The 18,505-nt window shown below is 49.4% G+C and overlaps 1 protein-coding gene across 5 annotated transcripts in view; it reads right to left on the bottom strand.

Moving 5' to 3' along the window:
* The window catches only part of LOC138784256 (cytochrome P450 2C21-like), an 88,485-nt gene that overhangs the window by 21,099 nt on the left and 48,881 nt on the right, over positions 1–18,505 (bottom strand). For 3 of the 5 annotated variants that reach the window (XM_069959772.1, XM_069959774.1, XM_069959771.1), the window contains exons 2-5: positions 4,408–4,591; positions 3,920–4,082; positions 3,002–3,151; positions 1,271–1,431 (exon numbers count right to left, since the gene is read on the bottom strand). In XM_069959772.1, the coding sequence (XP_069815873.1) occupies positions 1,271–1,431; positions 3,002–3,151; positions 3,920–4,082; positions 4,408–4,591 (658 nt within the window). Of the gene's footprint in view, positions 1–1,270; positions 1,432–3,001; positions 3,152–3,919; positions 4,083–4,407; positions 4,592–5,512; positions 5,775–18,505 lie in introns of those variants that run through there. The other 2 variants (XM_069959770.1, XM_069959773.1) reach the window with 2 other exon arrangements.

Raw genomic sequence — 18,505 nt, 5'->3', positions numbered from 1 at the left:
ACTGTGTATATAGAGATGGAGGCTACAATGGATACGCCGTATACTGTCCTGTTACATCATGAGAGACTGTGTATATAGAGAGTGAGGCTACAATGGATACGCCATATACCGACCCCTTACATCACATGAGACTGTATATAGAGAGCGAGGCTACAATGGATACGCCGTATACCAACCCCTTACATCACGAGACTGTATATAGAGATGGAGGCTACAATGGATACGCCATATACTGTCCTATTACATCATATGAGACTGTATATAGAGAGTGAGGCTACAATGGATACGCCGTATACCAACCCCTTACATCACATGAGACTGTATATAGAGGGAGGCTACAATGGATACGCCGTATACCGACCCCTTACATCACATGAGATTGTATATAGAGAGGGAGGCTACAATAGATACGCCGTATACTTTCCTGTTACATCACATGATATTGTGTATATAGAGAGGAAGGCTACAATGGATACGCTGTATACCAACCCCTCACATCACATGAGACTGTTTATACAGAGAGCGAGGCTACAATGGATACGCCGTATACCGACCCCTTACATCACATGAGATTGTATATAGAGAGGGAGGCTACAATGGATACGCTGTATACCAACCCCTCACATAACATGAGACTGTGTATATAAAGAGCGAGGCTACAATGGATACGCCGTATACCGACCCTTTACATCACATGAGATTGTATATAGAGAGTGAGGCTACAATGGATACGCCGTATACCGACCCTTTACATCACATGAGATTGTATATAGAGAGGGAGGCTACAATGGATACGCCGTATACCAACCCCTTACATCACATGAGACTGTGTATATAGAGCGAGGCTACAATTGTGGTATCCCACTAGGGGTGTTACTGTTCACACACTTCGCAAAAGTCTGTACTTTTTGGTCTTATTGCAGCCAAAATAGTATTAAGAGATGACCACTAGATGTCACTGTGTTATGTATTGAAGTATGGAAGCTGCACATTCTGCTCTTCTGTTGCACTTTTTCCACCCAACCACAGCGCACCTTACACGCTGGATAGGAAGTTAGTCCCTTGGGTGAAGGAGTCTTAGAGTAGATTCGTCCACACACCACGGTAAGGCGGCACACCACCACACAGCCTCTGTAGCGCAGCCTTTGGTTGTGGCTTCAGGAGATCAGCACAGGAGGAGGACACTATGATGCAGCTCATGCTGAAGGCTTCCTGCTGGGACATTTAGCCCTGTATCATGAATACACATAAGGAGTAGCCGCCTCCGTACCTCATGTAGGGGTGAGTGAGTGTCATAGATGAACTTCCTGGTGGTTATAATCAGCTCCTGGAACTTTGCATCTCCATAGTCGAAGTGCTCGCCCAGCAGAGCGTAGATAGTGATGTTCCCCACGGCGCAGCCCAGCAGATGCAGAGCACTGATGGCTTTTCCTGAGAAAATAAAGACACTCATTACCTCCAGGGACCTTAGGGGAAGCCCCTGTAGCTGCACTTTCAGGCCCCACCACTAGGGGCGCTTACTGCTTATAAATTCACCTGTCTTTGGTAAAAATCTGATCTAGAACACTTCTCTGTGGATGTGTGATGGGATGCAGAGATCTTAAAGGGGTATTCAGGGGACAGTTTTTACTGTTAAACTATACTGGTGTGGCTGGCTTGTTCTGAGATCTGGAAGCTACAGTGGCTGTCAGTCAATGAAGAGGAAACAAGATACAGGATCCCGGAGCAAGTTTTCTAGAAGGTATAGGTCGGTATCCTGTTTGTGTGTATCCATTGTTATAGATAACTGTAGTATGCAGCTCCCACCACTTGGTGTCACTGTTGTGCAGTGAAGTACTCAGGTATAGCTGCTGGAGAAGTAATGGAGGGGTTAACTGTTTTGGATTGAATATGTGTTTGGCCTATCACAAGTTTCCATTGTACGCTGTCTGAGATCTAATCCCTGTGGAGGGTACCTCACACAACACCCTCGCCCTTTAGGTGGATTGTAAAGCTCCCTGGGGATGGAAGAGAAGAAGTCTGAGGAGGAGAGAAAGTGTAGACTAGATAGGGGAAAACGTCATCCACACAAAAGGCCTATCAGACGCGTAAAAAAGGAGGTTCTGTCTACAGTCAAGTCAAGCCAACAGTTAGCTAAGTGCACTACCCAAGGCGAGACACTGCTGCAAGTCGCTAGTGTTCCTAGAGGGTCGCCAGGATAAACTGCTCATCCAGCTTTGGGCCTGCATTCCTGATCATGTGTCACTCAGTGCCCACAGGACAGCCAGGGTGGATGTTCATCCCAGTGGAAGCAGGTATTTTCTATCGCCACCCCCAAGGTGATCAGAGCACTCTATCCAGACCCGAAGGTTCTAAACTAAACCCCCTTCTCTCAAGTAACACTGCACCAAGCCCTATACATACCTAACAGCATCCAGCTGCAACTTACACTACAAACTTATTCAAGTATACCCAAAGATCAACCCCCATCCAAGGGATCTCAGATAGCAAGTGTATTATGTACTGTACCATTTACACTTCTAGTCAAGAGTTGCCTAACATACTGCACTTCAATGTTCCTCGCTAAATGCATTAACTGTTTAAGAGCTTGGAGTGTCTTCAGTAGCGTACAACTCACTACAGCTCCTCACAACTACAACTCCTAACAATTTTGGTAGTGCCGAGTCAGCATATCCAGGGGTGAGCATAGCTTGAATCACTCCTGGCCACCATGACAAGTGCCCCAGTGGTGCTCCTTCAGCTGTCCCACTGCACACGTAACACCTAGAAGAGACCACCAGAGATATGGTGTTAACCACAAACCCCTCTAGACCATCAGAAGCAGGGGCGTAACTAGAAATGGCTGTGCCCCATAGCAAACTTTTGTTTGGGCCCTCCGCCCACCACGTTACTCGTGTGCTGGGGCCCTGAGGGAGGGTCCGAATGGCCTACAGATTTGCCCAAATTACTAATTATAAACCAGAGAGATCTTATTCCATGATGACGAGTAGAGGACGCTCACCTCCAGTCAGGCTCATGGCTTTGATTAGGCGTTCAGATTCCTCCAAGATCCATTTCTCCATCGGCTTCTTCCCCATCCCTAGATTCTTCAGGGAGGCAACTGTGAACCTGCGGAGCTGACGCCATCTCTCTCCATTAAGGCTGGGAAAACCTGCGGAGAGGTTTATGGTATTGAATAATCATTAACACAGTGTAAGAACGTCTATCCCTGTGACCACCATCCCTCTGTCCATATCACTACAGACTGTCCACCATCGGGTGTATAGATCAGATATTCCACGGCGATACAATGTTATGTGGGTAATATCCACCCTGCTACTGTCTATAAGATGATATTCTACCGCCAGCTGTGGAGCAGCTGCCCCTGTTACCTGACCCCCTGCCCTCCCCATGTGATTATCCTGGAGGCGGACATCTTTCTTTCCATAGGCGTGACTTGCTGGAGGGGTTCTCCTAGTTGGAGAGAAGATGGTGGACTTTGCTTATTAAAGAAGGATCACACATTGGAACCCAATCATATGACTAAAGGGATTTTCTGCATAAAATTCTCAGCAGGCGTGATGAAGACACCATTTATATCCCGCTGACCAAGGATCCTCACCGGGCATATCTTATAATCCATGTTATACCCAGTGCAGCTCCTCGGGGGTTGAGCATGACAAAAATTAAAGCAAGGATGGGAACCTGTGGCCCTCCAGCTGCTGCAAAACTACAACCACCACCATGCCGGGAGAGCCAAAACCAAAGCTTTGTCTGTCCAGACATAATGAGAATTGCATCTTTCCAACAGCTGGAGGGCCACAGGTTCCCCTTCCCTGGAATAAGTGGCCACAACTTAAACAATTCTAGTGCCATGCTCCTCCCCCTTGGGGCCTCCTTCAGGGCTGCTTCGAGCCCTTGAAATGTCAGGTCTCCTTACTGTATCCCTCTGAGTAGACATCAACGACAGGAAAGAAGGGACGGCCGCTGAACTCCTCTCCATGAGTCAATAAGGCGTCCTTCACCACCTCGTAACCACAGAGGACGACAACCGGATCAGTTGACTTCCAGATGGTGAACACTGGACCATACTTCTTCCAGAGCTTCAGAGGAAACAGAGTTAAAAAAGGGGTAAATCAGGAGGCACAAGTGTTATAATCTACAGAACAGGGCACTTCTCAGGCACTGAATGGCAGCATTATCAGAGCACTGCCAGGCGGTAGCATGTGAAATTAATATACATTGTATAAAACCAATATGGTGCCCAACATAGGTGCTGTATGGCACTATACTACGTATACAGAGTATACTGTTGGGAAACCACTAGAGGTAGTATAGTCAGTCACAATGCCTACATCAGTCCTTGCTTGGGTGTGGGGGGCACATACTTTACTGTAATGAAAAATATGATTCCCCTTGGTCACCTACCTCCGGGATGTGTTTGCAGACAGCGTGCTCCCCAATATATTTAGGGTTTCCCAGAAGGGGCAGCGGAGCAGGTCCCGGGGGTAAGAACTGATATTTCTTCTTTTGTCTCCAGGAAGTGAGAGCGAAGAGGAGGGTGAGGAGGATAGAGACGGACACGAACAGCATCGGGAAAACGCTCATCATCCTGGAAGGAGACAGAAGGAAGAGGAGGGTGAGGAGGAAGGAGACAGAAGGAAGAGGAGGAAAGGAGGAGGAAGGAGGAGGACACGAAGAGCACCGAGAAGACGCTCATCCTCCTGGGGCAGAGAATATAAGAGCAGACATAAGAGCATTCATTGCAATTTGTCTTGGGTCAGATCTAATATGTAATGTGATAGGTTCCCTGAAAAGTCGTGTATGACCCTCTGAGACCCGTTAGTGGGAGCAGTTTCAGGATTGTTACCCTGTTGGGGCAGGTTCCCAGAAGCAGCGGTACAATAAGGATCATGACAAAAATGGCAAAAAAAAAAAAAGAATCCCTTCTAATCCCTAAAGGGAAGAGGCAAGGAAGGTCATCATTGATGTCTGGTCTAAAGTCCCAACATGTTTCTACCATTACATGTCATCAGGGACCAATGGCTGCATGATGTGCCAGTAGATTAAGGGGGTATGCCGCAGGCCTGGGCCTACTCCATACCCAGCAACTCCTCCCTGCACTCAACTAAAGCTATTAACTGTTTAAATGCTGAAGTCAAAGGTGACAATGCCATGGGTGGAAAGGTGCATCATTGGTGGTAGAGGAGGACAGGTCAGTCCCCATCACATGGTGGCAGAGAGAAGGCCTGTGCTAGGTCTCTGCCATCCCTGATCTGCCTCAGGCCATATTACAGGTCTATACAGATAACACTGGTCATTCTAATATTATAGTATCATGTAATGGTTGTACAAGTCACGTAGGGGAAGTAAAAATATAAAAACATTTCCTGCCATATAAAAATTCCAACTCACCCCCCCTTTCCTATTTTTTAACTAAACCCCCGGACTTTGTGCGGCTGCGGCAGAATTGTCTGGTCTCAGTATAATGTTAGCGATCCCGCACGGTGAGACGAAGAGACTGGAGAAATACCTAATGCAAGAACTATTGGGTCCTAAGGTCTTTTTGGCCCCTACCACACATCCCTACGGGGCCATGATCCGTGCCACAAAGTGAATTGCAGAGCACTACTACAGAAGCGCGTCCATAGTGCCGTCCGAAATTGGGGGTCTGCAGCTACAGGCCCCACTATGGGCATGTAAATGGGGCCTTAAAAAAAAAACAGATTCTCCTTGTTCGCATCTCCCATAGCAACCAATCACAGCCCCCATAGCAACCAATCACAGCCCCCATGGCAACCAATCACAGCTCCCATGACAACCAATCACAGCCCCCATAGCAACCAATCACAGCCCCCATAGCAACCAATCACAGCTCCACTTTCATTTACTAAAACAATGTAATAAAAAGCCAAGCTGTGATTGGTTGTCATGGGAGCTGTGATTGGTTGTCATGGGAGCTGTGATTGGTTGCCATGGGCAACAAGATAATCTTATTATAAGACAGCAGCATTGTGATCAGTATATAAGCCCACACACTGCCCTGTGGGTCCCTGATCTAAATGGTATAGTGTGAGCTGTGACCAACATCACCCCAACACAACGCCAGAGATAGCAAACCAATGGCCCAACAACCACAACACTAGTAGACCAAACACCTCAGGTCACCCCACCCAGCACTAGTGTGAACAGACACTAAACCAGCTCTCCATGTGCTCCTGGCCAGACAATGCACACTATACAACATACATACTGTATACTATACTACCTGCACTACGGAGCCCGCACTATACCGCACACCTGCATTATGGAGCCTGCACTATATACCACACACCTGCACTACGGAGCCCACACTATATACCGCACACCTGCATTATGGAGCCCGCACTATATACCGCACACCTACACTATGGAGCCCGCACTATATACCACACACCTGCATTATGGAGCCTGCACTATATACCACACACCTGCACTATATACCGCACACCTGCACTACGGAGCCCACACTACAATATATACCACACACCTGCACTATGGAGCCCGCACTATATACCACACACCTGCACTACGGAGCCCGCACTATATACCACACACCTGCATTATGGAGCCTGCACTATATACCGCACACCTGCATTATGGAGCCCGCACTATATACCACACACCCGCACTATGGAGCCCGCACTACAGTATATACCACATACCTGCACTATGGAGCCCGCACTATATACCGCACACCTGCACTATACCACACACCTGCACTATGGCACCCACACTATATACCACACACCTGCATTATGGAGCCCGCACTATATACCACACACCTGCACTATGGAGCCCGCACTATATACCACACACCTGCACTATAAACCACACACCCGCACTATGGAGCCCGCACTATATACCGCACACCTGCACTATACCACACACCTGCACTATGGCACCCACACTTTATACCACACACCTGCACTATGGAGCCCGCACTATATACCACACACCTGCACTATGGAGCCCGCACTATATACCACACACCTGCACTATGGAGCCCGCACTATATACCGCACACCTGCACTATGGAGACCGCACTATATACCGCACACCTGCACTATGGAGCCCGCACTATATACCACACACCTGCACTATACCACACACCTGCACTATGGAGCCCGCACTATATACCACACACCTGCACTATGGAGCCCGCACTATATACCGCACACCTGCACTATACCACACACCTGCACTATGGAGCCCGCACTATATACCGCACACCTGCACTATATACCACACACCTGCACTATGGAGCCCGCACTATATACCGCACACCTGCAGTATACCACACACCTGCACTATGGAGCCCGTACTATATACCGCACACCGGCACTATGGAGCCCGCACTATATACCACACACCGGCACTATGGAGCCCGCACTATATACCGCACACCTGCACTATGGAGCCCGCACTATATACCACACACCCGCACTAAGGAGCCCGCACTACAGTATATACCACACACCTGCACTATGGAGCCCACACTATACCGCACACCTGCATTATGGAGCCCGCACTATACCGCACACCTGCACTACGGAGCCCACACTATATACCACACACCTGCACTATGGAGCCCACACTATACCGCACACCTGCACTATGGAGCCCGCACTATATACCACACACCTGCACTATGGAGCCCGCACTATATACCACACACCTGCACTATGGAGCCCGCACTATATACCACACACCTGCATTATGGAGCCCGCACAATAAACCACACACCCGCACTATAAACCACACACCTGCACTATGGAGCCCGCACTATACCGCACACCTGTACTATACCACACACCTGCACTATGGAGCCCGCACTATATACCGCACACCTGCACTATATACCACACACCTGCACTATGGAGCCCGCACTATATACCGCACACCTGCAGTATACCACACACCTGCACTATGGAGCCCACACTATATACCGCACACCTGCACTATGGAGCTCGCACTATATACTGCACACCTGCACTATGGAGCCCGCACTATATACCACACACCTGCACTATGGAGCCCGCACTATATACCACACACCTGCACTATGGAGCCCGCACTATATACCGCACGCCTGCACTATGGAGCCAGCACTATATACCGCACACCTGCATTATGGAGCCCGCACTATATACCACACACCTGCATTATGGAGCCCGCACTATATACCACACACCTGCACTATACCGCACACCTGCATTATGGAGCCCGCACTATACCGCACACCTGCACTATGGAGCCCACACTATATACCACACACCTGCACTATGGAGCCCGCACTATATACCACACACCTGCACTATGGAGCCCGCACTATATACCGCACGCCTGCACTATGGAGCCAGCACTATATACCGCACACCTGCATTATGGAGCCCGCACTATATACCACACACCTGCACTATGGAGCCCGCACTATATACCACACACCTGCACTATGGAGCCCGCACTATATACCACACACCTGCACTATGGAGCCCGCACTATATACCGCACGCCTGCACTATGGAGCCAGCACTATATACCGCACACCTGCATTATGGAGCCCGCACTATATACCACACACCTGCATTATGGAGCCCGCACTATATACCACACACCTGCACTATACCGCACACCTGCATTATGGAGCCCGCACTATACCGCACACCTGCACTATGGAGCCCACACTATATACAGCACACCTGCACTATGGAGCACGCACTATATACCACACACCTGCACTATATACCACACACCTGCACTATGGAGCCCGCACTATATACCACGCACCTGCACTATACCGCACACCTGCACTATATACCACACACCTGCACTATGGAGACCGCACTATATACCGCACACCTGCACTATGGACTCGCACTATATACCGCACACCTGCACTACGCAGCCCACACTATATACCACACACCTGCACTATATACCACACACCCGCACTATGGAGCCCGCACTACAGTATATACCACACACCTGCACTATGGACTCGCACTATATACCGCACACCTGCACTATATACCACACACCTGCACTATGGAGACCACACTATATACCGCACACCTGCACTATGGACTCGCACTATATACCGCACACCTGCACTACGCAGCCCACACTATATACCACACACCTGCACTATATACCACACACCCGCACTATGGAGCCCGCACTACAGTATATACCACACACCTGCACTATGGAGCCCGCACTGTACCGCACACCTGCACTATAGTATATACCGCACACTTGCACTATGGAGCCCGCACTATATACCACACACCTGCATTATGGAGCCCGCACTATAGACCACACACCTGCACTATAAACCACACACCTGCACTATGGAGCCCGCACTATATACCGCACACCTGCACTACGCAGCCCACACTATACCACACACCTGCACTACGCAGCCCACACTATACCACACACCTGCACCATGGAGCCCGCACTATACCACACACCTGCACTATATACCACACACCCGCACTATATACCACACACCCGCACTATGGAGCCCGCACTATACCGCACACCTGCACTATGGAGCCCGCACTATACCGCACACCTGCACTATGGAGCCCGCACTATATACCACACACCTGCACTTTATACCGCACACCTGCACTTTATACCGCACACCTGCACTATGGAGCCCGCACTATACCACACACCTGTACTATGGAGCCCGCACTATATACCGCACACCTGCACTATATACCACACACCTGCACTACGGAGCCCGCACTATATACCGCACACCTGCACTATGGAGCCCGCACTATATACCGCACACCTGCACTATGGAGCCCGCACTATATACCGCACACCTGCACTATACCACACACCTGCACTATGGAGCCCGCACTATATACCGCACACCTGCACTACATACCACACACCTGCACTATGGAGTCCGCACTCTTATACCGCACACCTGCATTATGGAGCCCGCACTATATACCGCACACCTGCACTATATACCACACACCTGCACTATGGAGCACGCGCTATATACCACACACCTGCACTATATACAGCACACCTGCACTATGGAGCCCGCACTATATACCACACACCTGCACCATGGAGCCCGCACTATATACCGCACACCTGCACTATGGAGTCCGCACTATATACCGCACACCTGCACTTTATACCACACACCTGCACTATGGAGCCGGCACTATATACCACACACCTGCATTATGGAGCCCGCACTATATACCGCACAACTGCACTATGGAGCCCGCACTATATACCACACACCGCACTATGGAGCCCGCACTATATACCACACACCTGCACCATGGAGCCCGCACTATATACCACACACCTGCACTATACCGCACACCTGCACTATATACCACACACCTGCACCATGGAGCCCGCACTATATACCACACACCTGCACCATGGAGCCCGCACTATATACCACACACCTGCACCATGGAGCCCGCACTATATACCGCACGCCTGCACTATGGAGCCCGCACTATACCGCACACCTACACTATGGAGCCCGCACTATATACCACACACCCGCACCATGGAGCCCGCACTATATACCACACACCTGCACCATGGAGCCCGCACTATATACCACACACCTGCACCATGGAGCCCGCACTATATACCGCACGCCTGCACTATGGAGCCCGCACTATACCGCACACCTGCACTATGGAGCCCGCACTATACCGCACACCTGCATTATGGAGCCCGCACTATATACCACACACCTGCACTATGGCACCCGCACTATATACCACACACCTGCACTATGGCACCCGCACTATATACCACACACCTGCACCATGGAGCCCGCACTATATACCACACACCTGCACCATGGAGCCCGCACTATATACCACACACCTGCACCATGGAGCCCGCACTATATACCGCACGCCTGCACTATGGAGCCCGCACTATACCGCACACCTGCACTATGGAGCCCGCACTATACCGCACACCTGCATTATGGAGCCCGCACTATATACCACACACCTGCACTATGGCACCCGCACTATATACCACACACCTGCACCATGGAGCCCGCACTATATACCACACACCTGCACTAAGGAGCCCGCACTATATACCACACACCTGCACTATACCGCACACCTGCACTATATACAGCACACCTGCACTTTGCTCAGACACAGGTGATTGGGTGGAGCAGCCTTATATAGGTAATGCTGAGCAGTGATAGGTGGAGGACACATTAGATGTGCGCACACCGGCCCTTTAAGTTGCAGTCGGAGCGGTGCACTCCTTGCTGCCCGTCTGTCTGATTACAGGAGGAGAGATCTAGTGTAGAGACCGGCCCCAGTGATCAGTGCAGGACTGTTTCTAGCACTGTGCGGGAGGGGCATCAGCACTGACCGCTAGGGGGCGCCCTCTCCCACCTCACTCAGTGGCAGACATATTGTCTCCTGGGAGCTGGGTCCTGTGGAGAGGAGAGTGGAGCAGGGATGTTCCCTGGTGGCTCTGCATGTGACCCTGCACACAGGGGGGGGTAGGGGGGGTAGGGGGGGTAGGGGGGTGGGGGGGGTAGGGGGGTGGGGGGGGGTAGGGGGGGGGGGTAGGGGGGTGGGGGGGGGGTAGGGGGGGGGTAGGGGGGGTAGGGGGGGTAGGGGGGTGGGGGGGGTAGGGGGGGGGGTAGGGGGGTGGGGGGGGTAGGGGGGTAGGGGGGTAGGGGGGTGGGGGGGGGTGGGGGGGGTAGGGGGGGGGGTAGGGGGGTGGGGGGGGTAGGGGGGGAGGGGGGAGGGGGGGAGGGGGAGGGGGGGGGGGGGGGACTCCATGGTCCACACCATCCACACTCCCATCATCCACACCATGCACACTCTCATCATCCACACCATCCACACTCTCATCATCCACACCATCCACACTCCCATCATCCACACAATGCACACTCTCATCATCCACACCATCCACACTCTCATCATTCACACCATCCACACTCTCATCATCCACACTCTCTCATCATCCACACACTACCACTCACTCTCATCATCCACACTCTCTCAGCAGGCACACACTACCACTCACTCTCATTCATACAATTTGCAAACAAATCACTTCAATCGCACACGATCACACTCCCCATCAGGGGGAGGGGGAGGGGGAGGGGGAGGGACTCCCATGGTCCACACCATCCACACTCCCATCATCCACACCATGCACACTCTCATCATCCACACCATCCACACTCTCATCATCCACACCATCCACACTCCCATCATCCACACAATGCACACTCTCATCATCCACACCATCCACACTCTCATCATTCACACCATCCACACTCTCATCATCCACACTCTCTCATCATCCACACACTACCACTCACTCTCATCATCCACACTCTCTCAGCAGGCACACACTACCACTCACTCTCATTCATACAATTTGCAAACAAATCACTTCAATCGCACACGATCACAGACATAAATCACTGCGACCCTCCAACTGAAACAGCTGCAAGCACTACAACTCCCAGCATTTACTTACAGCCCTCAGAATATGCTGGGAGTTGAAGTACAAATGAACAGACACCTCAAGGTTTTGTCCCCTCACAAACTGCAACTCCCAGCATGCCCTGAGAGCTTCATAAGTGTAGGGCATTCTGGGAGTTGTAGTTATTATTCACAAGGGAGCTGTGGTGACAGATACAGATCAGTCCAGGATGGGAGCGGGTGACAGATACAGATCAGTCCAGGATGGGAGCGGGTGACAGATACAGATCAGTCCAGGATGGGAGCGGGTGACAGATACAGATCAGTCCAGGATGGGAGCGGGTGACAGATACAGATCAGTCCAGGATGGGAGCGGGTGACCTGTCTCCTCACTGGTTCCCTCTGCATGGGCCCTATTACACCAACAGATTATCTGACTGATTTTTAAGCCAAAACCAGGAATGGATTTGAGAAGAGGAGAAATCTCAGTCTTTATTTCCTGTTCTCTGTGTATAGTCCATTTCTGGCTTTGGCTGAAAAAATCTTTCAGATAATCGGCCCCAGGTGTCCCCCAGCATCAGCCCTCCCAGGAGTCCAGGACACAGGTTCCAGATAGGGGCGCCCTAGGTCCCCCCTGAACCTCACACCTCACTCAGCAGTGATTGATAGCTGATTAATAGTGAATCCTAAACATGCCCCCCTCCCCCACACCTATTGATAATGGCAGATTGAGCGATTGAGGTCGGGTCGGGTTGCGGGGGAAGGGCACTTTTTTCAGATTCGCCCTGTTGCCAAAATGGCGTAGAAACTGCCCTGTCTCTGTCATATATAGTTCAGCACTGTTCAGATTCTACAGGGTCTTATATGTACTAAAGCTACTGTGCTCTTTTCCCCAGGTTTTCAGTCACTGACAGCAAGCATAAGCTGCTGGTCGCTTAAGGTTATGTGATTTCCTGCATGTTATCCTGTCTGACGCCTGAATAAGGAGCCGGCCAATCTACGGTTCTCACCAGGTCAGTCTATCACAGCTTACCCATTAAGCTGTGTGTAACTCTTGTCTCCCATGGCCAATCAGGACCACCTAATCTCCTCATGTCTCCCACCCAATCACAGACCAAGTTAGCTCAGGACACCTCCACCAATGGGAAAGCTTCCCTGAACTATAAGTTACAGTTGTGCCTGTAGTGTCTGCTGTCACTCTGTCCAGCTGCATCTGTGGTGTCCCACCACGGGTGCTTCTTGTCTGTACACACCTCACAAAAGTCTGTACTTCAAAGTAAAAATGGTGGTGAAGTAGTCCCTAAGTTTTGCCATTATATGTCGCTAGTATGTATATTGTGTACCTAGGTATTGCACAGCTGTAGGTAACTAAAGGGTTATTGTTTCTAGGATCTTTGCACCAATGGGAGCTCTTTCTCTTTTTTACCTATCTCTATCCTTTTCTTTCTCTTGCACTCGCCTCTCACCCACTCACAGCACACGTTACAGATGCTGTAGGAGGAAGTCACATGGGGAGAGGAAGAGTAGCCACACCTTTAGTTTTTGGGTTGGTCTCTGTAGTGAACAGACGCATATGAGATAGCTTAGCACTCTTTTCTTGAGATCAGCACTTCCACACACAATGCAGTGCCGAACGCACACTTAGAGAGGACAAGTCAGGGATCTCCCCAACCCACAGCGAGAAGCAGTCTAAAAGTGCAGGACAGTATCCTGAAGACAGAGGAACTGATCCGGATAGAGCAAAGTTGCTAGAAGCCTATGTTGCAAAGACCAAAGAGTCAAAACATGGGCAGAAGTATTCTCTCTACTCAATACTACTTATTCTCCTTCTAAAGTTTTGGCAGAGCACACTTCTACCCTGGGTTGGGACTCTCACAACTCTCTTGTAGTACTTCTTAATGTGCTGCTCCATGTACTCTTCACAACAAGGCTGATTATTCACTGTGAGGACTGGCTCCTTTTCTCTCTGTCTTTTAAGTCACCGCAACCAATCCAAAGCTGTCAGGACCCTCCCCAGCAGCGCACAGTCCCCCTCATGGTAGTTTGTCAGGTATTATATATCGTTCGGTTGAAATGCAGTTAACAATTAACGACCGAACGAGAAATCATTGATCGCTTTATAAGACCTGGACCTATTTTTATCGTTGCTCGTTCGCAAAACATTCGCAAATTGTCCGCATTGAATAAGACATCGTTCGGTCGTTCGCAATAGATACGAATGCAATAGCCAATAAATAGCGAAGAAAAAACGATCGCAATTACGATCATAAGTAACGATTATCGTTCCATGGAAATGAGTGAACGTTTTCAGGTCTTTCGCAATAGCGGTCGTTTGAGATCGTTAATCGTTAACAATTATGCAAACGATAATCGTCCGGTGGAATAGGGCCCTTTGGCTTCAAATCTTTGGCAGATAATCTTTCTGTGTAAAAGGGCCCTTAGACTCATCACAGGGCAACTCAGTCCAAGCCCGCAGCCCAAGGCTGAGAAACATACCGTGCACACCTGAGAAACATACCGTACACACCTGAGAAATACCTGCTCCCCCGGGGCTAGATATGTATACACGCTTGAGGGTTATCAACAATAAAAGATGGAGAACAGGTTTCAGGGTGATTGGCACGACTTCATCAGGTTATGACCTTACAGACCCCGCCCCTCTAGGCTACACAGGACTTTCCTTCACCAGTAATAAGAAATATCTGGCTGTGTTAAAAATGGCGGCTTCTGTTTTTTAAACATCATCATCTCCCTGTCATATACCAGATACAATATCTGTACCGGGTGATTACAGTATGGTTACCGTGTGCTGAATGATGCCACAGGCAGAGGGGCAGACATGAAATGCAGCAGGGAGAGAGTCTGCTGTGAAGAGCAATGTTCTGCATCAGCAATGAGCCGCAGACTGTCAGGAGTGCTGGGGGAGGGGGGTGACCGGGGGGGAGGGCTGTCTTGAACAGCTGAAGAAAAGCAAAGCATTCTGGGAGCTGTAGTACGTAGAAATTCCCAGTGCTGTGTATAGTGACGTGTTATATATCTCCTGTATCCGCAGTGCTGTGTATAGTGACGTGTTATATATCTCCTGTGTATCCGCAGTGCTGTGTATAGTGACGTGTTATATATCTCCTGTGTATCCGCAGTGCTGTGTATAGTGACGTGTTATATATCTCCTGTATCCGCAGTGCTGTGTATAGTGACGTGTTATATATCTCCTGTGTATCCGCAGTGCTGTGTATAGTGATGTGTTATATATCTCCTGTATCCGCAGTGCTGTGTATAGTGACGTGTTATATATCTCCTGTGTATCCGCAGTGCTGTGTATAGTAATATGTTATATATCTCCTGTGTATCCGCAGTGCTGTGTATAGTAATATGTTATATATCTCCTGTATCCGCAGTGCTGTGTATAGTAATATGTTATATATCATGTATCCGCAGTGCTGTGTATAGTAACGTGTTATATATCTCCTGTATCCGTAGTGATGTGTTATATATCTCCTTTATCCGCAGTGCTGTGTATAGTAACGTGTTATATATCATGTATCCGCAGTGCTGTGTATAGTGACGCGTTATATATCTCCTGTATCCGCAGTGCTGTGTATAGTGACGTGTTATATATCATGTATCCGCAGTGCTGTGTATAGTAATGTGTTATATATCTCCTGTATCCGCAGTGCTGTGTATAGTAACGTGTTATATATCTCCTGTGTATCCGCAGTGCTGTGTATAGTAATATGTTATATATCTCCTGTATCCGCAGTGCTGTGTATAGTGACGTGTTATATATCTCCTGTGTATCCGCAGTGCTGTGTATATTGACGTGTTATATATCTCCTGTATCCGCAGTGCTGTGTATAGTGACGTGTTATATATCTCCTGTGTATCCGCAGTGCTGTGTATAGTGATGTGTTATATATCTCCTGTATCCGCAGTGCTGTGTATAGTAATATGTTATATATCTCCTGTATCCGCAGTGCTGTGTATAGTAATATGTTATATATCTCCTGTATCCGCAGTGCTGTGTATAGTAATATGTTATATATCATGTATCCGCAGTGCTGTGTATAGTAACGTGTTATATATCTCCTGTATCCGTAGTGATGTGTTATATATCTCCTTTATCCGCAGTGCTGTGTATAGTAACGTGTTATATATCATGTATCCGCAGTGCTGTGTATAGTGACGCGTTATATATCTCCTGTATCCGCAGTGCTGTGTATAGTGACGTGTTATATATCATGTATCCGCAGTGCTGTGTATAGTAATGTGTTATATATCTCCTGTATCCGCAGTGCTGTGTATAGTAACGTGTTATATATCTCCTGTGTATCCGCAGTGCTGTGTATAGTAATATGTTATATATCTCCTGTATCCGCAGTGCTGTGTATAGTAATATGTTATATATCATGTATCCGCAGTGCTGTGTATAGTGACGTGTTATATATCTCCTTTATCCGCAGTGCTGTGTATAGTAACGTGTTATATATCTCCTGTATCCGCAGTGCTGTGTATAGTAATATGTTATATATCATGTATCCGCAGTGCTGTGTATAGTAACGTGTTATATATCTCCTGTATCCGTAGTGATGTGTTATATATCTCCTTTATCCGCAGTGCTGTGTATAGTAACGTGTTATATATCTCCTGTATCCGCAGTGCTGTGTATAGTAATATGTTATATATCATGTATCCGCAGTGCTGTGTATAGTAACGTGTTATAGATCTCCTGTATCCGCAGTGCTGTGTATAGTAATATGTTATATAACATACCTCCCAACCGTCCCGGATTTCGCGGGACAGTCCCGTTTTCGGGGTGCTGTCCCGCGGTCCCAGAACGGCCCCCCGTGTCCCGCATTATGTGTGGCCCCAGCGAAAAAACAATAAACCAGTAACTCACCTGTCCGCCGGTCCCTGCAGCTCCTCTCCCGGCAGAGCGCGCACTCCTGTCATCCTCCGGGGCGGGCAGCGGGGTATACAGACACTGACTGTGCCGGAAGTAACCTGCAGCCTCTATCAGGAATTACTTCCGGCACAGTCAGTGACTCTGTACACCCCGCTGCCCGCCCCGGAGGATGACGGGAGCACGCGCTCTGCCGGGAGAGGAGCTGCTGGGACCGGCGGACAGGTGAGTTACTGGTTTATAGTTTTTTTCCACTGGGGCCACACTAATGGGGGGTATTGGCTACTCTGTGGGGGGATTGGCTACTATGTGGGGCACTATATGGGCATTGGCTACTATGTGGGGCACTATATGGGGATTGGCTACTATGTGGGGCACTATAATGGGGGATTGGATACTATGTGGGGCATATATGGGGGATGGGCTACTATGTGGGGCACTATATGGGGATTGGCTACTATGTGGGGCACTATATGGGGATTGGCTACTATGTGGGGCATATATGGGGGTATTGGCTACTATGTGGGGCATATATGGGGGCATTGGCTACTATGTGGGGCATATATGGGGCATTAGCTACTATGTGGGGCATATATGGGGGCATTGGCTACTATGTGGGGCATATATGGGGGCATTGGCTACTATGTGGGGCATATATGGGGGATTGGCTACTATGTGGGGCATATATGGGGGATTGGCTACTATGTGGGGCATAAATGGGGCATTGGCTACTATGTGGGCACTCTATGGGGGATTGGCTACTATGTGGGGCACTATATGGGGATTGGCTACTATGTGGGGCACTATATGGGGATTGGCTACTATGTGGGGCATATATGGGGGCATTGGCTACTATGTGGGGCATATATGGGGGCATTGGCTACTATGTGGGGCATATATGGGGGCATTGGCTACTATGTGGGGCATATATGCGGGATTGGCTACTATGTGGGGCATATATGGGGGATTGGCTACTATGTGGGGCATAAATGGGGCATTGGCTACTATGTGGGCACTCTATGGGGGATTGGCTACTATGTGGGGCACTATATGGGGATTGGCTACTATGTGGGGCACTATATGGGGATTGGCTACTATGTGGGGCACT

The sequence above is a fragment of the Dendropsophus ebraccatus genome, chromosome 2 (genome assembly GCF_027789765.1).
Source record: "Dendropsophus ebraccatus isolate aDenEbr1 chromosome 2, aDenEbr1.pat, whole genome shotgun sequence".
NCBI lineage: Eukaryota > Metazoa > Chordata > Amphibia > Anura > Hylidae > Dendropsophus > Dendropsophus ebraccatus.
The sequence above is the reverse complement of the archived record's forward strand: the minus strand, read 5'-3'. Positions and strand labels throughout refer to the sequence as shown.